The 25,060-nt window shown below is 38.8% G+C and overlaps 1 protein-coding gene across 2 annotated transcripts in view; it reads right to left on the bottom strand.

Moving 5' to 3' along the window:
- Window positions 1-24,772, bottom strand: part of LOC131360780 (ephrin-A2-like) — a 118,972-nt gene extending 94,200 nt beyond the window's left edge. The window contains exon 1 of one of the 2 annotated variants that reach the window (XM_058401507.1): window positions 24,268-24,772. In XM_058401507.1, coding sequence (XP_058257490.1) covers window positions 24,268-24,296 — 29 coding nt within the window. In that variant the 5' untranslated portion in view covers window positions 24,297-24,772. Of the gene's footprint in view, window positions 1-23,557 lie in introns of both variants that reach the window. The other variant, XM_058401506.1, reaches the window with a different exon arrangement.
- Between the last annotated feature and the right edge of the window lie 288 nt (window positions 24,773-25,060).

Raw genomic sequence — 25,060 nt, 5'->3', positions numbered from 1 at the left:
TGGTTAAGTGAAATGACGCATTTGTAAGTAATAAATCTTGATGCATTTCCTGTTATAGTTTTGGAGACTGCCATCGAGGCTGGAAATGACATAATAATGAGCTTTACATATAAATAAAGGAGAGCCTCCAGCAACTGCACTGAGTAAATAGGAATAATTAACGTGGAATTCTAGCCAAGTCGTGTAAACTTTCACAAAGTGATTTTTTTTCCTCGTTACTACATTTTTTTGGGATTGGAAGAGTGGAGAGCGGCCGGAAAAAAAAAAGAGCTTGGGTGATATTTAAAAAAAGGAAAAAATCGACTCTTTTCATCCATCTATGCGGTGAAGCTCCACCTGTTCTCACCTGCTCTACCCTGCACTCTTATCCCGAATCCGGATGAATGGGTCCTTAGTATTTTATTTATTTATTTATTTATTTATTATTTATTTAATTATTTGTGTGTCCATCCTGCAGACTTCCCGAAATCTTCCTGCTGCCTTTTCGTTTTCACTCCGAGTGCCTTAGTCGCTGAACCATTTCCATAATCTCCATTAACCACTTCAAATGGGCCCTTTAAAAGCACTCCAATTTGCATAATCCCATTAACTCTGTGGTTATTGCGCTGCCTTTTACGACAATCCTTTGCAACATTTGTACGTAAAAAAAAAAAAAAAAAGTAAAAAGAGAAAAAAAATTGTTAAAAAAAAAACACTGGGAATGGGATTTGGTCCTTTGGAAGAAATTCTTGAGCGGTGTTTGGTAGTCTGGGATGCGTCTGTGACCTGCTTCCCCCTCGCTGTTAGAGATCAGATCTGAATAGATACTTTAGAGGCCTTAGAAACTTTATCGCCTACTTTTGTTACCATGTGCAGTTCTTGTGTCTGCTCCGAGAGGCATTAAAACATCCGATGTAAAATAAGTGACAGTGTTTTTTGTATGTTTGTGCGAAAACAAAATGAACTTTGATAACAATAATAAGACCGTTTCGGACTGCACAAAAGTTCCCTCCGTTATAATACACCTTTATTTACCTCCTCGGCTAATTATCCGGTCCTTCATGACTTTTATTAGGTGTGTTCAGGAAGTGGTGGAAAACCGTGGCCCTGTGGGCCGCTCCTGTTGCAGCGCATTATCATTTAGGCCCAATTACGCTGCAGTTAATGAACTATAAATTGGATTGCCGTGCCTGCTGGTGCTCTAACTGGAATTTGTGTTGGAAAGTGCATTCAATAACGCTGATGAAAAGTAATAAAAGTAAGGAAATGTGCTCAAAGCTGATTTTAGTATATGATGTATGAAAACCTTCGAGCGAGACCAACTTAATTACAAATACCGGAGTGTGCTGATGACGCTGAGTAAATAAATAACTAAATATATTTAAACAAAACTCTAATTAACATATTGAAGGAAAGCCTGGTGTTTCCAAGCCTTTAAGCTGATAGATAATAGTGTTTTTAAAGTAATTGTAATCATTTACTGTCAGCCTGACAAATGGGGCAACACAAAAGCGTTCGCTTTATTGCCACAACAAATAGAGTCAAAAAAAAAGGTCAAGTATCACTTGCTTAAGTCAAGGGGGCAGGGTCAGACCTGATCAAGCTCCTCCTACCAAGGGAATAAAGGCATCTCTGTGTGTTTCAATACCTGGATAAGGTTGCAGTTGCAGTAATCAGAGATACAGGTTCAGGCTTGACGCCGCCCCCTAAAATATGGCTCTGCACTTTTTTTTCTGGCAGTAACGTGAACACTTTTCTGTCATGCCTGTCGCTTGTCAGCTTGACCATACAATATCATTTTCTGGTTCTGCAGCAAATTGGACTTGTTATGTACGTGGGAGTGATGACAACCTGTCAGTCACAGCCGCACTAACCAATCAGGAGCATCTGCATCAAACGGCACACTACGACAGCACAGTGCTTCTTCCAGCTTAGCCTTTCTGAAGAGCTCACACCATGACGTCTCGATCTTCTCCTGCTCTTCACATGAGTCAAATCTGCAGGTCACCAAACTTGAACTTTGGGATGCAGTGAAATGTGAAGCTACTTCTCGTGTTTCCTGTCTCTGTTATTCGCATGTGTATGAATGGCAGTCAGTGGAAGGAAAAGTGTAGCGTGAGCTCGCCTTTAGCCTTCGTGCTCCTCGGGTTGTAGCTGTCAAGTGACAAGAAAGAGAGCGAGTGGGTGGATGTCTGAAAATTCAGGAAGCAATGAGAGTAAAACTACATAAACTTTATTTTGTATTTATTATTTACTACAAGTGCGCTACGTCTTCGTTTTTACGTTCGTTTTTACGAACTTCTCAGCGGCTTTTTGTGAATTTTATTACGATTTTTATTGCCCCGTATTGTGTTTTATACGGATCGACCTATTTACTTCACGTAGTCCTGTCGGTTCCTGACTTTTCAGACACGCTGTATATTTGCTGTAAAACTTTGAAAGCCATACGAGAGCGAAGGACATGAACAGGGTTAGAAAATGAAATGATGAAATAACTTGGTATGCATTATATATTTCTCTCTCTCTCTCTCTCTCTCATACACACTCAAACACACACAACTACAAGCTGTGATATATGAGAACACGGTTCTCCACCTGTATAGCAACAGGATGTGAGGAAATGTATCAGGAGCTGGATGTTGCAGTGGTGCAAAAGATAAAATGTTGCACTGGTGAAAGTGGAATTTTTTTTCCCTTCTTCTTCTTCTTTTTAAATGGTTCGTCTCCACAGCCAATCAATAAGCAATCTGTTAAGGTTTTACCCCGAGAAAATGCTCTTAATAAAGACTCCCCTTGGGTGCAACAGAGAAACTCGAGCAACAACAGATGCCCCGCCGCCGGCCTGACAGCTACCTGTGTAACACACGCTGGTCAGACGTGTCCTGGCCACCGCTTCCCGGGACGGTAATTCACACCGCCGTGCTCCCGACTGATCCCTAGCCAACAGCGGTGATGGAATGTTCTCAGCTCTTGGAACAGATTTTAGATTCCCAACACCCCTCTGACACGGAGGACGGATGATGAACCCAGCACGCAGATGACTGATTTGAAACACGTTGCAGCGCGTGCATGTGATTGCTGTAAATCAGTGCTGGTTAATCACCTGCGTGAAATTCGTAATTTTGTCTATTAAAGCCTATTAAAAGAATTTGTATCAAATAATTCATTCAGTTTCTTGGAACTGTAATTGAAACCTAGGCTAGCAAATAAATAAATAAATAAATAAATAAATAAATAAATAAAAACCCAGCATAGCAATTAGACTAAAAGTCTTCAGGGTGTGCTGCCGAAGGAAAACGAGCAAGAATTCACGATTTTGCGATCTCAGAGAAATCAACTTAAAATCAGGCAATTTTTCTAAATTACTGTCGATTTTCCACAGATTTGGACCAAGATGCATTGGGGGACATTGTCACAAGGCGCTTTCAGCCGAACACTCTTCCATTCACCTGATTCATAGAAAGTAATTACACGTCTTCACTTGCAGGAGAATCCTGTGCTTGCAATGTCACTAATTTAATTAAATTTCCACCAAAAAAAAAAACTTTGGGAAGAACTGTATAATTAACAACAGGGTGCGGTGACAGATTCGGCTGCATGTTTACTGCTTTTCAACCAGATTTTCTGTGCAGTCTTAATATTTTGACTTTTCCAGCGTTTCAAAGAACGGAATATTTTTGCATATAAAGCGAATCAGAGGCAAATCGGAAACTTAGCATGCAACATGAAAGTGAACTTTATAGACTTTTCTCTGGACTGACAGAACACCGAACGACAACAACAACAACAATTCAGCGTGAACCCCAGCGAGTTCTAGCGGTGCTCCAACCTGGACTGGGCAACCAATTAAAGACAAGGTGAGGGCCTGAGGCAGTTCTAATGCTCTCCATCTCTCCTGTCTAAGCAGGCTGAGTGGTACTTAGCAGAGTGCTAGGAGAGCACTTCTTCCAAACAGGCAGGAGAGAGCGGGCACAGTGCCCTCCTGAGAGGCAGAAGATTAAGGGCAGCATTAACAAGCCCGGTGCTCTGTGCCAGCGTGACCCACCCTGGTGATGAAAGAGGCAGCACTATTAAACGGCATGAAACCGAACACGAACTCGGACGCGAGAGAGACTAATGTGCGCTACGGCACATGCTACATTTTTTTTTTTACACGCTGACTGTTTTTTTGGGTTTTTTTACGATCTTGATTTTCATTTCCGAATCGATATACACGGTGCAGAGCGGATATTACGGGAACGCTGATATCGCTTTTGCAAAGCGGCTCATTGCTACCTGCGTATACATTTCAAGCAAACTCGTGTACCCGTGACACATAATCCATACATGATGGACTAACAGTGCGTTCTTCTTTAACCGCCACATTAGACACAAGTAAGCCTGATAGACTGGGCTTTTGAAGTGAGCCGAGCGCTCGCTGTACTTTTATACACACACACACACACACACACACACACACACACACACACACACACACACACACCCTCTGAGGCTGTTCAAGCTGATCAGCCATGCAAACCGGCTCAGCTAACAAGTCATAGTTTCTTTGAAAGAAAGCTTGAACAAAGCCCCTTTAGCTCCCCTCAGTGTCCCCATACCTGAGTCTTGTCTCTGCTTTAATTAAACCTTAGAAGTGTGTGGACGTGAACTTGAGCTATCCACACGCTATGGACCGATCCAACCGGTCCACTTTCTGTGGGAACTCCAGTTAATTGTAACTCTGACAGCGATGACAGAGCAAGAAAGGGTGTCAGGGGGATGAGTGGGGGGATGAATGAAAGGATGGGGAAGGGACTGCTGTTCCTGGACCACTGAAATCCTTTTAGCTAAAGCTAATGTGGCAGAAAAGACTCTTCCAGCGGAGTCTCTCTCAGCCGCTTTAATCCCTGTATGCCGAGCGACAAAGGGTTCAGTCTCCTGGTGCTTCCGAGGATTCCCTAATTGTCCATTCCACAGGCAGATTACACCAAGCTCCTGACCGCTGCTTATTTTCACCTGGTCCAGTCCAATTCTGATTTCCTTTATGCTGAAACACACAACTGCCACGATACACAACCACTCATTAACCGTGGACACGTGAGATATCTGTGACGTCTGAATTTAGCTGTTCTCACTTCTATTCTAAGTATGACGCAGTAAAAAAAAAAAAGGAAAATCCAACAAAAACGTCTGTCTCGATCGACTCCTCTGACCTGACCTCACTCACAACTTTAGTTCCTACTTTTTGCTTCTTAAAACTGGTAGAAAAGCAGAAAATTGCTCTCGTAGCTGTGAAGTTTAGCGACTTGGGTGAGTGGACAAAGCTGGTGGAAATAACGTTTTGTGAATAAACCTTTTCCATAAAATTCTACTGAATTTGTTTCAACAGTTACCTTTATTAGCTACATACAGCTAGTATTACCTAGCTTTATTATGTATATAAAGCTAGTATTATCTAACTTTATTAGCTACATATAGCGAGTATTGTCTAGCTTTATTAGTTACATATAGCTAGAATTATGTAGCTTTATTAGCTACATACAGCTAGTTTTATCTAGCTTTATTATATATACAAATATCTTTAGTTCTGATAAAAAACCTGCACTACTGAATTTGTTTTAACAGTCAGCTTTATTAGCTACATGTAGCTAGTATTATCTAGCTTTATTAGCTACATATAGCTAATATTTTTAGCTCTGATGAGAAACTTGCACTATTGAATTTGTTTCAACAGTCAGTTTTATTAGCTACATGTAGCTAGTATTATCTAGCTTTATTAGCTACATATATACTAATATTCTTAGTTCTGATGAAAACATGCACTACTGAATTTGTTCCATCAGCTTTATTAGCTACATATAGCTACTATACATCCTCCAAATTCAGCACATAAGTGACACACCACACAGATACACCCCTTCATGCTAATCTTAAACCTAGCCCGCAAGGCTAATCCCACTATTTCAGCCTTTCCTGTCTTCTCACCACCAGCGTTCCACTTCAGCGCAGCTGTCCTCCAGTCACCCTAAACCATCTCCTTTACCCGCTGATGGGTGTTGGCTCCGGAAAGCTCTTTCCATGGATAGTTCATCATAGAAAACCCATAAAAAAAAAGCACATCTTGAAAAGTCCTTTGCCTTAGGTGTGGTTATGAATGCTGATAATGAGCCGTGAAATTCTTCCCTGTCCCGAGTAGACGCTGAGATAGCAGACAGTGGCTTTTCGAAAAAACACTAAGTGCTTGAACACCTGGTGAGCAAAGTAGTTACCCAGACAGCTGCCAAAAGCTTTTGGAGAAAGGGAGGGGGAAAAAAAGAAAAAAATACCAACATGCATGACCATTAAACAACATGCAAGGCAGAGAGGTGATTTTTTGTGCATGCTGGTAATTGCCTGCACCAAGGTATACTTTATAAATGACTCTGGCTCTGCTATGGGACTCACAAACGGCGTGCTTACAGCATGTGGATGTCTATTTGTCTATGAAGAGAGATGAGAACTAATATGTACACAGAGGATGTGCAGAAACCAGAAGAGATTCTGGGGGTTTCACTGTCACACACACATGCTACACTGCGCTGTACCAATATAACATGGCCCTAGCATCTGAAATATCTGGTTTGTTTTGAGGTTTAACGCTAATCCAGTTATGGACAAACTGACCAACTGGTCCACTGGCGAATTTCTCCAAGATACTCCAAGCATCCACTCCCCAGAGGACCAACAAAGCTCACTGAGGAACCTTAAAGCCTTCTGGAGAAGCCTGTCCTTTCAAGAGAAAATCCGGGAATTAAAGGTATACTTCTATAGGGGTTTTTCTCTTTAACCTTGAAAAGACTGCAATCCTCCTTTTAGTCATTGATCTCTTTCAGCTAGAGTGTAAACTACCATGTTAGTGCACTCGGGAAGACTAACCAACACGGATCTTTTCTGGCAAAAAATACAGAGTTGCCTCTTAAAATGTGGGAGAAGTTTTACAACTAAAAGTTATCAAGGTTCTAAATTTTATGGAAACACTACGTACGTGACTATTTTCTAATTTCTACATTCACACCTGTCGCTGTACTATGAAGTCACCAGTAGGCGTTCCTAGCCTACTACCGGTTGCCATAGTAACAGCGGTTGTCAAAGAGTGATGCAACTGGCATTCAAATCAGTTTTCTTTCGGCTAAACCGAAACGTTCTGGAGGAAGATTCTGTGTTTGGATATAAACTCCAATAGTGTATATAAGCATCATATGATACGAGATAAAGGAGAAGCAGTGTGTGCTCTTTGTCACATGATAACGTGCAACCGACTGTCTTCACTCTCATTGCTGGTCGCTTCACATTTGCATAAAGTTCAACTTTTCTCAAATTCGTCATCTCGCTGGACACGCCCACATCTAGTTGCCTATGTCGGCGGAAGTCGCCGGAAGCTCTCACTGAAAATGAATGATCTCCGGTCGCTTTGTCTATGCAAGTTGCTGTACGTGTGAATGTAGTAGCTGTAATCCTGCTTCTCAGTGAATCCTTAAGACCTAAGTGCTCACCTGCTATAAAGCAAGAGTGTAACAATCCAACGATTCAGACAGAGGCTTCGAGTGAAAACGCAGTGACTAAACTTACAGGCTAGAAAAGTCATCTGCTGTTCAATTTTTCAACTCTGTCTGTACAAATTCCACACAAAACTGTAAAGCCTCAAATCCAATCCAAACAACTGACTTAAATGATTCCCATCACTCACTAACAACGTTAGTTCACACAGTTCCTTATCCCGGCACATAAAACCTCTCATTAAATGACTAAATGTTAGAAGCCTAATAAAAAAAATATAGCTGGGAAGAATAGATTGTTGCTAGGCCAGGTAGCTTGCTTTAGGTAGCTAAATCTGCCACTGAAGCCATTATGGAATCTAGCTTTAATAACAAAGTATATTAAGCACTATATTTATTTCAGAAAACCCAAAATAAAAAAAATGTAGCTTTCAATGAACTTTAATGGTTGTCATAAAATGTCTAAATGTTAGAATTGAGTAAACGTAAAAGTAAAACATCAGAATCTTTATTATTAAGTAGAACAGCAACAGTACTTGATGCCATTCCAGTGCTGGCTCTTCCCCAAAGTCCTTGCACGTAGCTGAAAGCACTTCTTTGTTTTTTTGTTTTTTTTATGGCCCATAATTTGTCTTAACAGTAGGATGAACGAGAAAAGAGATTCTCTAATCCTATTAGTGCAGCACCTGAGCTGGAATGGCTAATCCTGTTTAAACTCACTAGCCAGGCTATATAATCCCCCATATCCAGATGTTCAGCTGACTCTACCATCACCCAGAGGTGAGAGGGCAGTTTATCATCACACGGGGGACCTGTAGCTACGGTCCGATCCACTCCTCCGCTCGGATTATCCCGAGCCCAGGCTACGTGTCCTGCTGCAGAGTTATGTATAGATCTCTGGTCTGAGAAAGCACACAGGCAGTAGAAGAGCTTGCTTTGCAAGTTTGTTGGGATATTTTTTGGGATCCCACGTTCTGCTGGAGAATCTGAAAAGTATCATATTCGTTGAAATATTCGACGCCTTGTGTCAGTTGCCGGATAGAGTTTGGCATCGGCGCTAAATTTAGATTCTGCTCGGTTCTGGCTACAGGTGAAAATGGATTTCGTTTGCTCTTCTGTATCTGGTAACACTCCGAAATAACACTTAACGTTATAGGCTCGTGCAACAGCACGGATCAATCCGCCATCTCAGATGTCAAACATTTGTCAGATTTAACACCCAGTAAACTCATGGTTGAAAGCCCTGTAGTCTCTATAACGACGTGTCCTACCGTTTTTTGGTTGTTTTTTTTTTAAATCTGGGTCCAAAATGTGCTGTGTATTAAATTGCCTGTTGCTAAGAAGCAAAGCAGTAAATGCTCTGCCTTACAGTTTTGACGTCTAGGTGCGAACACAACTAAATGGGCTTTTTCCTAAAAAAAAAAAAAAAAAAAAAAAAAAAACCTCAACGTGTAGGTGCAGGGTAAAATTATTTCTGGGAAACCTTCTTGAAGCCAAGAACATTGGCTTCGGCTTTGTGACACATATCACATGAGCATGAGGTTCTACCACAAAACCGCCACAAAGTTTACTTCACTGGAGGACACTAAAAGGTTCAAACATGTCTCATTATGACAGTGCACAAACTGAGACCTGGTTTGAGAAGGGTTGGACAGGAAGATCTCGAGTGTCCTGCACAGAGCCCTGATTCTGACTCAACCCCACTAAACACCTTTGTGGATGAACTGGGGCACCGACTGAACCCCAGACCTCCTCACTGCCATCATCAGCACCTGATGCTCTGGTAGCTGAATGAACACAAATCCTGAACTAACTCAACACAGTGATGTTCCACAAGCAGATCTGATGTCACTAGGTGTATAAACTCTATAGTGTCTCTACAGCCCCTAACTTTAAGATATAGTCTTAAATTCTATTATAATGTTTTTATAACCAACTACTAATACTACTATTACTACTAATACAACAACTAATACTACTAAAAGTACAACAAATACAACTACTACTACTAATACCACTACAAAAGTACAACAACCACTGCTAGTAACACTAATACTACTACAAATACAACAAATACTTCTACTACTACTACTATAAATACAACAACTACTACTAATACTGCTACAAAAAGTACAACCACAACTACTAACACTAATACTACTACAAATACAACAAATATTCCTACTACTAATAGTACTACAAATATAAATACATCTACTACTAACACTAATAATACTATGACAAATACTTTAATACTACTTCAACTACTACCTAATACTACTATTACTAAAAAATACAACAAATACAAGAACTACTACTAATACTGCTACAAAAAGTAGCACAACTGCTACTGCTAACACTACTACAAATACTACAACAAATACTTTTACTAAAACTAACACTAATACTACTAAAAGTAAAACAAACACAACTACTACTACAACAACAAATACAACTAACACCACTAAAAGTACAGTTACTACTAATACTAGTACTTCAACAAGTGCAACTACCGCTTCTACTTTGCTTTACACCAAATCACTCAGATGTTACACCTCATCGTATCAACATGGCATTGACGTCCCGACCTGCTCGAGAACGCAGAGCAACACCTTTATGTTTCAAACTGCTCCCAATCCTCTGGTGCATCAGTCAACACAAGGTAATGTTAATTTATTCATGCTATCATTAGCATGCATAACCAGCTGTGTATATGTAATGAACTCATACTGTGATTATTTTAATTATCGCAGAATCTCAGGCTTACATTTCCGGTGGTAATTTAAAAAAAAGCTTGGTCATATCGTTGCTATGGTAACAGCTCATTTCGAGTGAATCCTACGGACGATGCTACGGCATAAAGTGAAGCTAATAGGAGATAGGGTGAAGCTTTCTTTCAGGAGACGTTTATGTGACATTTATGGCAAAAGTCTCCAGTGTCAGTGCTCTGTAACAGTCAGTAAGTTTCCTGACACTGGAAAGTCTTCAGGACGGAGATGTCTGAGCGTTCCGGTTTCTCAGACACATGACATGCTGCATTTTTGTCCTAATAACTTGAAGGATAAGACAAAAAAGAGAGAGAGAGAGAGTGAGAGAGAGAGAGAGAAGTTGGTGATGGATTGATATTGACTGAATCGCTTTGTGGATCTTCCACGACGTGAGATATAAACGGTTAGTGTTGCTCATTAATAAATGAATATAGTACAAGTTATAAGTAATAAATAATCTGCTTGTATACAATGTTTTAACAAGTTATTTTTTTATTCTCTGCTAGCTAGTGTAGCGTAGTGAGAATGATAATGTTTTTGGTTGCTGTTTGTTGTTTATTGTAGTCGACATTTGGTGGTTGATGAGGAAGAACAAACATCCACACAAACCTGCGATTAAACTGGTTGGTTTGTGAGTCTTTTCAGTTAGCAAAGCATTTCTTCTCGCTGTGGTTATAGATTGTTTTCCCCTAAACACCGCGTACAGCCTGTTTCCACTGCAGTTTGCAGTTTTTCTAAAACACTTCTCTTTAATAGCGTTCGGCTCCGTTTAGCTTACTTTCACTGCGCTGGAGCAGAAGAAACGTTACCCTGTAAAAGCTACTTTCTAGCAGCTAAAACTCAGAAGTGTGAAACGAACCCGTGGAGAGGATTCAGATTTTACCCTTTAAAATCGTCCTCCTCGTGCTAAACGGTTCAGTTTCTCCCTGTGAAGGAAGTCAGAAATGTTGCTTGCTTCAAGCTGTGGTCCTGATGGCCTTTACGCTTCGAGTATGCGTTTGAGGTGACTTATAGCGCATTTCTGTTCCTAACAAGCAATCAGAGCGAACACAGCACCGTGTCACTGAGTGCGAGCTCAGAAATTGTTCTCCTATATTACTGTATTATATCACAGCCTGGTGCTCGTGCTGTCACTGCTGCTCGGAGGCTACTTTTACCACCCAACGCTTTTTAACTCTTTGTTTTACCAGAGGCCAAAAAAATGGAGTTTGCTCCTGTTTGGTTGTCTCTGTGTTCAGTATTGAACATCTTTGTCATGTCCCACTCCACAGTTAAGCTTAATATGAAGCTCATATGAAAGTAGAAACTCAGGACTTGAAGAATTTGTAGTTCTTCATATGAAATTTTGTTTTTCTCTAGCCTAACAGGAGCAATATATTCATAGAAAAACAATTCACGAATCAAAAGTAAATGCTGATATCAAAGCCATTTTGTTCTCTGAGATGCTCCAAGTGCTTGTCCATCTATAAAGCTGCTCAGATTTGATTTTCAACCACTAAAACTCTGTGTAAGGTTATCCAACAGAGGGTCTCAAACCCACAGAAAGCAAACAGAGCCCTGACTCATTTCATATCAGACTTATGGTGATAAAATCATTCATTTATTTATATTGATTCATAACGTCCCATAAGTCCATTTCCATTCCACTGGTCAGCGTACTGGTAAACAAGGTTAAAACAGGGATCGGCTTTTGAGCGGCTGAAAGTCTTTCTCCAGAGTCCTCCAGAGTCGTACTTTTGTACAGAGAAATGCTCTAGTGTGCTATAAAACTCTGAAACACTGATAGAACTGTTTCAACTAAAATACCACTCTTATGCAAGTTTTTTTTTTTTTTGCTTAGTACTATAATTATTCGCTTTTTTGGCTCTGGTCTTCTGCTGGCACGAGGGAACCATTGACAATATATGAGTCATCACACCATATATTTAACAGAGTAAGACGTTTGGCCCACACAGGAAGTTCTTTAACATGACTTATGATTCTCATCAATTTTACAGCGTTTCCCCAGACACCTGGCCAAACAACAGATAGCGACGAGCCAAACAAGGCGAGGCCCAGACAACGAAAATTCACCAATAAAATTCATTTCCATATGTCGCTCTCAGAGCAGATGTTTCCACTTACTATATGCAGCGTGTCATTTAATCACAGAAACGGCAAAGCAAAAATTCTTAAATAAAACCTGCTAAAAGGACAAAAAAACACAGTTAAATGGCACATTTGAACTCCAACCTGTTTTGCAGCTAAAACATGCTCAATTTTATTACTTTTTTCCAAAATGTACAGTATTTTTTCTTGAATTGGAGAAATTCCAAGCACAGGATTCTTCCTATAAACTCCTACCAGTGAAGAGAAGTGTAATTCCTCTCTCTGAGAGCTGTTCTTATGTTTCATGCACATGAAATCGAAGAGGTTTCGAAAAATTCACAAAATTCTGGCTGACGATTAAACAGGTATCTGAGATGATGAGGAATCTTCCCATAGTACCCTCAGATTCCCACCTCTGTCCCATCCTCAGATTCCTATCTCTATTTGAAAGGTCATTCCTGTCTGAGACGCTTTTCTGTTCAGCACTGCTATAAAGAGTGATGTTTGAATTACTGTAGCCTTCCTGTCCCTGTGCATTCAAGTCCTACTGGGAGGTCGTAATTACGACGTCAGGTGCGAGTCACTTTCCTCGGAGCGCGGTGAAGGTTCTGTTAAATTAACTAGAAAAAATAGAGCTCTACATCTAGAAAATGAAGAAGAAACAATGCGTATCAAGTGTGTTATACTTTGTTTTTAATGAATGAAGCCGCTGTAATCTTCGTTGTTACATATCACACATAATTGTACAATGCTGACGTATTTTGCGCAGCGGTTTGTTTACTGTAAATACTAAAAAAATCAGCCACTGAGATGAGTAAACACTCAATTTCAACAAATTTAACTCCACCTCCAGTACAGATGTTAGATCTGTTGATTCCACAGAGTTTTCTTACTGACTTGACCCCTGACTCGGACATTCTGAGCTCAAAGAAAATCCTGAATTTCCTACTCGTACAACTTTCTGGTAGCTTTCACCCGTTAAACACACACATCTTCTGAAGTGACTCATCCGCACTCTCACTTACGAGGCAGATCTGCTTCTCTCTGGATGTTTTTAGTTTTTCGCACCATCTCTGTTCAGTTGGGAGATTTCTCCATTCAAACTCACCAAGACAACAACAACAACATATCATTCAGATGTTCTGTGTGAAGCTCTTAACCTGTCCTGTGCCTTAACGACTGCATGCATGAGCAAGAATCCACGTCTTCTATTAAAACATATCCGCCATCCTTCGTCTTCTTCTCTTCGCCTCCTGTTAAGCGATGGCACGACCGGACACTGAGCAGCAGCAGTGACAGCGTGTTTACGTCCAAACACAATCTGATAACTGTTCAAAAATGTTCAATAATCCAATGCATCTACATGCACTTAAGTAATTTGATAACGGGAAGACGCTGGGTCTACGGGGCAGAAAAAAGAGTCAGACTTACTCCGTAATCAGATTTCAAGAATCAAAGCTATTAGTTTAATTACATTTTCTGGCAGCAAGGTGGTAGCAACATCGTTTTTTTTTTTTTTTTTTTTTTAAATCAAGTGATCAAGTAAAGCTATTGCAACAAAGTAGGAAGGATCATTAAGCAAGAAATAAAACATCCCAGGGAGGACTGTTATGGGGAAATGATCAGCGATGGAGGGCAGATACCAGGCGATTGTTGATTACTGTCCTGTAACAGCACAGGACAGTAAGTGTTTATTCTTCTTACTAAGTGTTTATTCTTCTAACACCACAGCAATTTGCCAAGGGTTTTTTTTTTTTAATAATTTAAGGACGGCATGACATTCCAAGATCATGTTTTTCACGAACATGATCATGTTTTTGCTGTACTTAAAAAGTTGCTAATAGTTTACAGTAGTATTAAGTGAGCTGACTAGGATAAATTTTGTCCCATTATATTTTTTACATTTATTTTTATTACTTTTCTGTTACTAAAACGGAATTTTTTCTAACACTTTAAAATGGAATTTTTATATTTAACTTAAAAAAATTGTTTTTGTAATCTATTTTAAATATTTTATTCATGAATTAAATTACCCTCAAGCAAAATGTCAATTGAGATATTATATTTTCAGCACATTGACCGCCCTGAAAACGCCCCCGAACAGAATTATGTGAAATGTTTACTTAAATATTTACTGCTTAGGTGCCAAATATTATATAATATAATATCTATTAGAGTCTATTTGATGGTGGTTGGTTAAGTCGGTGTTTCTTCTATGATACAGTGTTTTATGTTGTTGTGATTGTGGCTCTGCAGAGAAATTACACATTTTTATAAAAAGAAAGAAAAGGTTTTAGTGTGCTCATGTAAAAAAACAAACAAACTGTGGCTTTAATTAATCCTCAATTAAGAAAATACTTTTCTTAAAAAAAATTAAAAATCCTAAAATATAGCCTTCTGTCAAATAATAGTACGAATCTTAAAATGGCTTTAAATAAACACCAACTTTTTTTTTTTCAATTTTATTTCCATTTCACTTTTTTTCCCAGTCAGCGCTGAAAAATAAGCCGACTGGCAGTGACTGTGAGGAAGCAGCACACACACCTGCCTCACTGAGAAGTGCGACTGTACGGCACACACCGTCGTGTTGTTTAGATTTGAAACCACCAGAGAAAAGCTGAATTCGTCAAACTCAGAAGTGTGTGGGGTTTTTTTTTTTTTACTTTTTTTTATTTTGCAGTGGTGTGACCATCCAGATCTACTGTACATCAAAAGCGTCCCAGCTGGAGTCCACGGCTGATTTTACAGTAAGTGTTTAGAGGAAAGGCTCGGCCATTTCTGTTCAGCCTGTCCATAACCCCAGAGTCTCCGTCTGGCATCAAACCTCCAGATAACAGCGCTTCTTCTGGCTTTGAGAGAATGACAGGTTTGACATGTGTGCGATTCAGGAGAGAAAACTCCCAGGTGAATTGGGCTGCTATACTTTTCACAGCCTTTCCTTTTTTTTCCCTGCTCTATCCAATTCCCAAACTTTTCTTCAGTTGTTTGAAGGTCAAAGCTGGAGTGCACTGTGCTAAGGCAAACCCTCGCTCTCTCACATGAAGCCAAAAACCTTGTGGACGGTGGAGCAGCGGCCATCTTCTAGAACATTCTGAAGGTCATTGAACATATCTGTGTATATATATATATATATATATATATATATATATATATATATATATATATATATATATATATATATATATATATATATATATATATATATATATGACTAGGATTTTCTTCGATTTAAAATAGAAAATGAAAAGAATTCAATTCAATTTATTTGTATAGCGCTTTCTCTATACAAATACACTGTCCTCAAAACAGCTTTACAGAAGTATAGAAACATAGAAAAAATATCAAGTTTAAAGTTAAGTTACTATTAGGTTTTAGTTTTTGGAAATATCTGTTTTTGGAAATATTAGTTTTTGGAATATCTTTGGGTTCCTGTTTACTTGCAAACAAATTGAAATTTAAAATGAAAGCAATCGGGGATGAAACAAATACTAAGAAACGCATATTAAAATGTCAAAGAATCTTCTGTTCAATCGAGTTGCTGCTAATAAGATCCATTGTGTTCAATTAGGAAAATGCATGTTTGCACCCCACTGTATCTATATATATGTACAGACATGCATACAAAACTATGATATTTCATATATATGTATGTATGCGAAAAATAAACATAACGCTGACGTTTCTCATCGCCGACACTGGGGAATGTTATGAAATCATATAACGACATAATGACAACTGATAAACTTTTAAATGATAAGAAATGTTCATCAGATGCACTAAACCCCACTCTGCCAGTAAATAAAAAAATAAACTGTATAACTCTAAAATTCCAGTCTGAAAATTAAAGACATTAATATTGAACTGTTGCAAAAATATTGAACTAAATATTAAAATAAATATTTAATAATATAATTTTTTAAATAAACATTCTGAACGCTAAAGGGCCTGAAATGATCAAATTAAAAAATAATCTTTGAAATTCATTGCCAAAAAATTTTTTTGCAAAAAATTTAAATTTTTGCTACAAAAACATTGGATATTCTTTTTAGAAATATTTTAGACACTTTTGACATTAACAAAGCCAGAGCTATTTACATGTCTAATAGTTCATTTTCAGGCAATTCCCTGATATTTAATAATAATTAAATGATTATTTAATAAAAATACTAGTTTAAATAAATCACTTTAAGAAAATTAGATGATCATTTTTCTCTGTTTATATTAAAACAGTGATCTTTTCTTCCTCATATGTCAGGTTTATCTGCTTAACTTCCTGCTTGTGAATGTAAACACACTTTTCATTTTATGTCAACTAGCTTAAATAAAAACGTATATATTTCCAGTAAGGGGAAATTAAAAATGTTGTGGAATCGAGTCCGCCTGAGTGAAAATCGTGTTCTGAACCTGAAGCTGGACAAGTACGTAGCTTCAGTGGGGAAGTTTATTTTTATACACAAACATTTCGGGTCGGATTTCGCAGTCTGAAACGTGACTACGGTAAGATACGGCCGTTTTTTTTTTTTTAACATCACAACAACGTTAATCTAACAACGAAAGAAACATAGTGTTTACAAGAATGCAGCGAAAACCTGGACGCACAAACGCTTGAGCTAGTTTACTTTAGTCGCACGTGTGTAAATTTAGATTGTGCTAAATGTACAAGGAACACAAAATGTACACAATAAAAAAAAAAAACATTCTGTAATAGCTGACAGCCACAGATATAAAATCTATAAAATTTCTTTGTTATTTTTCTCATCCATTCTTTTACAGTTCATTTTGGTTGTTTCTCATCTCTCGTTACTGCGTCCAAAAAAAAAAAAAACGGAACAATGTGTGCTTAAACTTATATATACGTCATTTAAATGTAAGATGGTTTGCTTTCTCGGTGGCTCAGGAGGATAAAGAGCAGTTTGGACTCGTCGGAGACCGACTAGCACTTTATTTAAAACATATAATGCAGCTCTGGGGGGGCTGTGTTCCACTTTTTCCACCATAAATAGTGTACGCTGAATAGGCGAGTGGTGAGAAAACAAGCCTCAACCCCGTGAGGCTGCTTGAAAAGCAGGAATATAAAACACAATGTCCAGCACTCAAGAAGCTGAGAACTCGGGAGCGTCCCAATATAAGTGAAATAAAAGCTGTGTGTGTGTGTGTGTGTGTGTGTGTGTGTGTGTGAGAGAGAGAGACTCGGTCGGTGTGAGCCAGGACTTTTTGTCAAATCGGTTACTGTGACAGCTAAAAAAATCACTAGTTTTTTTTTTTTGTGGGGCTGATGGTGATGGTGGTGATGGGGGGGGGGGGGATATTGGGATTTTGGGGGGAGTCTCTCTCTATTCTCTAAGCACTGAGATCAAATCAAGTTCGGAGTTCTCTTGGTGCACGTGACTGCCAATGTGGAAAATGAATGTGGGTCACGCATTAAAATTTATGAGAAGTGCAGAAGGTATGATGACGTTGTGATAGAGGCTGTTGCTGGGGATAAAGAAAATGTAAAAAAAAAAAAAAAATAAAAAAAATAAAAAACACAGAAAACACCAGAAATACGTTTGGTCCATTTGGGTTGAAATTAATAATATTTTTTGAAAATCATCATTTTCGTGTTTAATTCGTCAGCGAGCTCAACATCCGTCCTGGATGAAGATTTCGACTGTTTAGCAGCAAAAAATATAAAATAGAATTTAAAATGGTTTGCGGAAGCCATTAAAGATCGCTCGGTTTAGAGTACAGTTAAAAAAACATGGAGAGAATATTAGTTTTGGAGGAAAACATGGGGAATGGAAGTCAAATAAAAATGATCACAGCTGTAACATTCAATATATAAAATTTTTTAAAACAGGCCAAACGTAGCAGGATGAGGAATTTGTTTTTTCATCACGCTCGTTTTTAAATCTCTCCTCGTAAATTTCCTCGACTCGGTTGATCTGAAAGCCGAGCACGTACTACAGGAAAGATCCCGCGTACCCCATCGCTCTGTCTCGAGAGTGGGAAGTACGATCCGAGCCTGAGATTAGGCCGAGGAGATAATATTACAGCTGCAAAAAAAAAATTTAAAAAAAATCAACACCACACAAAAACACACCCTGACATTCACAATCATCGTTCAGGCTTCGGCTGGAGCGGGCGAGGAGACTGGGAGCCGTTTCCTCCACGCTGCATTACCATAACCTTGATTAACATTGGGAATGAAATGCTGTGTCCTGCTACATGAAACCAGCTCTGGGGCTCCTGCTTACTGCCGCTGGTTTTATTTAATAAAGCTTTGAACCTCCTTCGATTGCTGATTAGCGAACTCCTCTTCCGTGCTGATTGCTTTCCGAAGAAAACTTTAATCCTTAATGAGATGTTAGACGGCCTTTTAACGTAATGCTGGGGTCGGGGAGGGAAAAGTCGCTTTAGAAGAGCGTTTTCTTTTCATTGCGTTTCATTAGAGAGAGAGAAATGAATCGCTGATCCGTTTTCGACGCTTGTTGTGTAAAGTTTGTCTAATAGAGGAAGCGGATAAAGACTTGCGCTTTCCATTAGTGCGATCACTATATGATATTTAATTGCTTTTGTTTAAAAAAAAACAAAAACAAAGACACAATATAAAGTTCAACGTAATTCTTACTGTTTTATACCCAATAGACAAAACTGACGCTGATTATTTTGTTCAAAATGAAGAAAATATCATCACTCGAAATGGTCAAGGGCAAAAAAATCTGCTCCTGACTTGAATTACCGAGAACGGGGTTAAAGCCAAATGTACATTTGACCTCCAGAGCTCTGTAACTCAATTCTCTCATACAGTAATCCAACAAATATAGTCTGGAGTCTCACAGCAACAAAGTCAACGTGACTCCATATTACCGCCATTTTAAAGGATGCAGTATGTCCCTTTATTTATATATTTATCTATTTATTTATTTATTTATTTATTTTCCTCAGAATTGAACCCTGCTCTTCTGCCTCTTGTAACTTAATCAGATTTCCAAACTAACGAATGTGCTGTGTGCTGAGCTCCAGCCATTTAAGTGCCTTCCTTCAAGCAGGACAACTGCTTAAATACCACTGGGGGGGAAAAAAAGGGGGGTAAAAACTTTTAGTGTCTTACATCATTCAGTTAAACGACTGTCGGACGTCGCGACGGTGCTGCTCGGGATTTAATCGAGCGAGATTATATAAATGTTATGATGCTCAGTGTTTATAAAATATAATAAAAAAAAAAAAAAAACAAGAGGTGAGGGGGTGATTTGGGGAGTGGAGGGTGGTGGTGGTGGTGGTGTTTTTTGACCTTGAGGGTAGCAGGTCATGTTCCAAGCAGATGGAACACTCATTAGTGCTCAGTGGGTAATTTCAAGGGAGATAGTTTTCACACACAATGAAGAAGAAATTAAACAGTAAATCACCGCCCCCTCGACGCCGTAAATTAATTACGAGCTCCGTACACTCGTGTAGTTCGTTTGCACAACGCTGGCAGGATGACCGCGAAAACGCTTTCCTGGATGAAAACTGGGAAAAATCATTTCAGAACCCTGACCAGAGGGGAGGGGGGGGGGCATTAAGCAAACGTCACTTTCGGAAGTTTCAGTGCAATAGAAAAATATTAAAGGGATTTTATGCATGCAGCCCTTTTCCTTTGTGGGTTTGGAGGTTTTTTAAAAAAAAAAACACACATCTTGGTTCTAAAGTCTCTGTGCTGAAACAGGAAGTTTTACTAAGATGCTTTTTATACACTGGGAACATTGCAGTTTAATATTTCGCTTATTATTAAACGCTTTATATCTGGGGGGTTTTTTCCCCCAGTAATAACGTTGTGCTTAAAAGGGCAAAATCTGCACCGTCTGCTTATACATAAAAAATATTATTTTAAAAAATGAGGTGTTTTTTTTTTTCCCTCTTACTTGCTACACAAATCTCTCCTGATCTCTGCCACTTCATCCCTCCGCTCCATTTCTTGTGTTCGGCTTACACCATTCCGCCTGAGCTACGCCTCTCGGACGCTTGAGAAAATGGCGGACAAACTGTACGGTGAAGAAAAATCTAGAATCTAGCGTAACGCCACCTAGAGGATCGTAAAACCGAAACAATTCCAGATACATCGAATGATCTAATTTACACGATTCCTGAAAATAAAATCAATTTAAAAATCCGATAATGTTAATGAGGACGATCACAGAGTCAGGACTCGATCGCAGAGGCGGTTTTTCCCTCCAGTGTTTAAAAAAAAAAATCTGTCTGATTATTACGATTATTACAAAACCTGCCGCATCCAACGTCAAAAAAACAGACTCGACGTTTACAGCGTTCACCGTTTATCAAAACCTCGAGCAAAAAACAAGAAATCTTTCTGCTCTGCTTTAATCTGCTGCAACGATTCCCAAAAAACATGTTAAACAAATCAGCTCAAACATATCTACAGAAATCTTTAGAAATCCCGGAAAACATTTGAAAGCTTTGCAATGGATGGGGAAAATGTTATTAATCTGGTTTTTAAAGAAAATAAATAAACAAAATAAAATAATGCATACAGTAAGATCGTAAATTAAGTAAAGACGATAAAATATAAAATCAGGCTGAATGTCCTAAGAGGCAAAAATCCGTAGAATTTTTATTTATTTATTTATTTATTTTACATTTAAAACATCTAACTATATAAATCACAGTAGAAATGAGGCGTGTAACGCTCTTCCCAGAAACTTGTAAACGAAAGTGCAGGATCAATCTGCCTTATTTTCACACTTGCAGCTGAAAGCCGTGGAAGCCTCGCAGAGTGCCGGCCCCGATTTCCGACGCTTTACAGTTCCACCTCGGCCATGCGCTCGTTTCCAGCTTCATTTCCTTCCAGTGCGGGTTTTAAAATCCCAAATCTTAAAAAAACTGCTTTGCAGACGCTATAAATCATTCGCAACTGGCACTTTTCAGTAAAACGGTCCAAAAAAAATTTAAAGAAATAAAAAAAAGAAAGAAAAAAGTTTTACTGGGGTCTGATTAGCCTTGTCAAAAAGTGGAAAGCACAGATCTACCTGCTGATAAGTGAAATTAGCGCTGGCAAAACTGTGAAACTGCTAACGTATGCTAGACAAAACACTACTAGATGGAATTTCATCAGAAAGCTCTGGAGAGGAAAGGGGGGGAAAAAGTGCATGTAAAGTACGGACCAGTTGCTCAAGATGAACCTGATAATGAAGGAAAGACGCCGGAGACGTGATGCCTGTTAAATGAGGCTTAAAAAGTTACGGATATATAGACGTCCTGGTAGAACTGTCGGGGGGGTGGGGGGGTTGGGTTAGCTGATCCAAAGCGGTCTATTAAAATAATAATAATTAAAAAAAAAGGTCACTTCTTATACAGGATAGTAAGACGTGTTGAGTTTTTGAACTTTTATGAATGAGTCTATACAGTAAAATGGTAAAAAAAAAAAAAAACACAGCTGTATTCACTCCAGATAAACTCTTAAACTTCCACACACTGAGTCTGCGATGTTTCTCAACTTACATCGTTGACTAAATTTTCCACAGACGCTTCACTCAGGTTACAAACAAACAAATGAGCAAACTTCTTTCCTTTACAGATTTTGTTTTTTTTTTTAAATCACACAGACAGATGAAATCAGGACTCGTACCCAAACCAAGCCAGCGAAATAATAAGAATAAGTTTGTTTCATGTTGTGTCTGTGATGTGTTGTGTCTTATAGCTCTTGGAAAAAAAACACTGCACTGAGTCAAACTTGAAATATGTTGGATTGTGTGAAGCCTTGCAGGCTGCAGACAAAGCTCAGCCTTCTGCCACACTGGAACATGGCCCAAGACTCTGAGTACGGTGTGTGTTCATGTGTGTGTGTGTGTGTGTGTGTGTGTGTGTGAGAGAGAGAGAGAGAGAGAAAAAAGGGGGGAGTTTTAAGATTTCATCTCACAATGTGAACCACATGGTTATTTGAAAGGAAATAACCTAGTGGATATTATTTTAGATCACGCACTTCAAAAAATATTGTTTCTCTCATTTTTTTTATATTATATATATATATATATATATATATATATATATATATATATATATATATATATATATATATATATATATATATACACACGAAGATAAAATAAGATGAGAAAGCACACAAAGAGATCAATATCATTAAGTTACCAAGTGAGTCGTATTAAACAAACTTAAAAGTGGTGCCACACACACAGTCACACCGTATCAGCCTCATATCTAAAGAGGAATCTTCAAATCTTCATACATTTCATCTCGCAGCTTATAAACCTCCACGGAAATGTCAGAGCACACTTTACTCCGTTAGAAGGAGGGTTCTAGACTTTCCTTTCCTCACCTGTAGATGCCAACCAGGATTCATAAGAAAGCTTCAGGAGCAGAAATCAGAACAGCGCCATGCGTGCGGTCGAGAAAACTGTAACCGAGTTAAACTAGCTGGAGTTCTGCTCACTCACAACGTCTGAAATAATTCAGTATTCGAGGGGTTAATACTCCAAGAAAATGATTATAATCACAAAAAAATATATAAAATATATTTTAGAGAAGTATTAAAAAGCTGCGCCTTTACATGTAGCAGAAGTTCTCAAACTTTTTTTTTTCCTTTGGACGATGCTGACGAAAATCATCGAACTAGTAGAAATAATGAACGTAATTAATAGGTTGATTTTTTTTTTTGTTTGTTTTTGCATATTTATTAGAAATTGTAACTTAAATTTCTCAGAGTAGAAAACATGACGTTTTTGCCGGCCTACTTGTTTTAGAGTTGTTGTTGAGGTTTGGATGGATTTGGGTGAATAGTTATATAGGTAAATAAAAAAAATAATAATAATAATTAATTACCTAATTAAAACGTGGTTCTGATGAATATATTTTTAGCACTGTAGCTATTTTTAATTAAAAAATAATAATTTTTCATTTTTTTAAAAAAAAAAACCCTGCCTATGGTTTACAGACCCCACTTTAAAACTGTACACTTATAAAATTGTGTATTTAAATCTTAAATACAGCTCTAGTCCAGGAGGCTACACTTTAATGTGATTACTTTAAGATTTATTTTGGATTCAGCAGCTCATCTGCTGTGCTCTTGTCAGTAACATTAGGAAAGAAGTCCACATGATTTTTGTTTTGTTTTGTTTGGAGTGCAGGCAGACTTCTGAACTCCTTGAAAATAAAAAATAAATAAATAAATAAATAAATAAACAAACTTGTGTCCTTAGAGCAACCCCTGCTTACCTGGGATTGGTGCTGTTCCAGTACACAGCATATCTGTCTGAAATGATCTTGCTGTCGTCTGCCCAAACTGTGACCCAAAAGAGCACGGCGATCATCAAAAGCGTCAACTCCATCTGATACACCACACAGTGTTTGTCCATCATTCTCAATCGCAATCCAAACGAATCAGAAAACAATCACAGATCTGCCTCTGTGTGCTCGTGCTCTCTCTCTCTCTCTCTCTTTTCAGAAGAGGGTTTATCTAGGATCAGATGCTGTGTGCTTAGCTGCTTAGCTTATATGCAGGAATAAATTTCAATAACAGCAGTCAATTACATTCTTCAATCAATCTTCAAATCGAGTCTTGGGAGAGAGAGAGGGGTGAAGTGAAGCGACGCTGAATTACACCAGGCTTAATACAGTGTTTCAGAGCTCATCAGTTTCCATTCAAAACTCACAGCGTCAACTTCAGCTCACTGACGTCGCGCGAGCTCACACCTACAGCGTGCTGCATGTCCAACATAATCCGTTCACGTGAGGAGAAAAAACACACACACACACACACACACACACACACGTACTAGAATAATGCTTATAATAAAGCGGTATTAAAGATATCGGGTATGGAGTCGTATTTCACGCAGTGCGAGCCGACTGTATAGTCCACTGCCTTTCAGATCCATTCCCAACTTGCAAGAAGAAAAAGAAAATAATAATAAAAGTTTCCTCACTGTCGATTGCACGCGATGAAAGCACGCATCCGTCCAAGTTGCGAAAAAAAAAAGACACTTTAGTTAATTAGCCTCCTCCTCCTCCTCCACATGTTCAGGTTAAATCAAAGCCACGCTGAACACGCTCATGTCTCTGTGTGGGGAGAAACAGAAAGAAAGAAAACACGTATCCGTTTAGAACAGTGCAAGAAAGCGGCTCGAGGACAGAACCTTCCCGGCTTTGCTTAACATGTCATGTGAAAGTTGCCTCGCTCCTCGCGCGCGCGCTCTCTTAGGCTCGAGCTCGAGCTCAAACCGACCGCATCACTCTCCAAGTTGACCCTGTCCTCGGCTTTCCTTCCGGTCACATATATGACCAGTTTCTTGGGCTACCTCTCACTCTTAGCAGCCCCACAGTGAAAGCGACAACATTTTTCACAGCGGTTATACAAAACCCCGTTCTCTCTCTCTCTCTCTCTCTCTCACTCCCTCGGTCTCGCGCTGAGTGACTGAGTGGCTCTCCATTCACGCGCGCGCCGTATGCTGCACGCCGGAGGGGCGGGGCTTCACCGTGCTCCAAGTTTTTATATTCAACTCCTCTAAAATTGAACACTGCCTCTGATACACACACAGGCCTAAAGGAGAACATTAGATAGATAGATAGATAGATAGATAGATAGATAGATAGATAGATAGATAGATAGATAGATAGATAGATAGATAGATTCTGTCTCTCCCACACACACTCACACACACTGTATATATATATATATATATATATATATATATATATATATATATATATACACACACA

Source organism: Hemibagrus wyckioides, linkage group LG10 (genome assembly GCF_019097595.1).
Source record: "Hemibagrus wyckioides isolate EC202008001 linkage group LG10, SWU_Hwy_1.0, whole genome shotgun sequence".
Taxonomy (NCBI): Eukaryota; Metazoa; Chordata; class Actinopteri; order Siluriformes; family Bagridae; genus Hemibagrus; species Hemibagrus wyckioides.
This window is presented reverse-complemented; position numbering and strand designations above follow the sequence as displayed.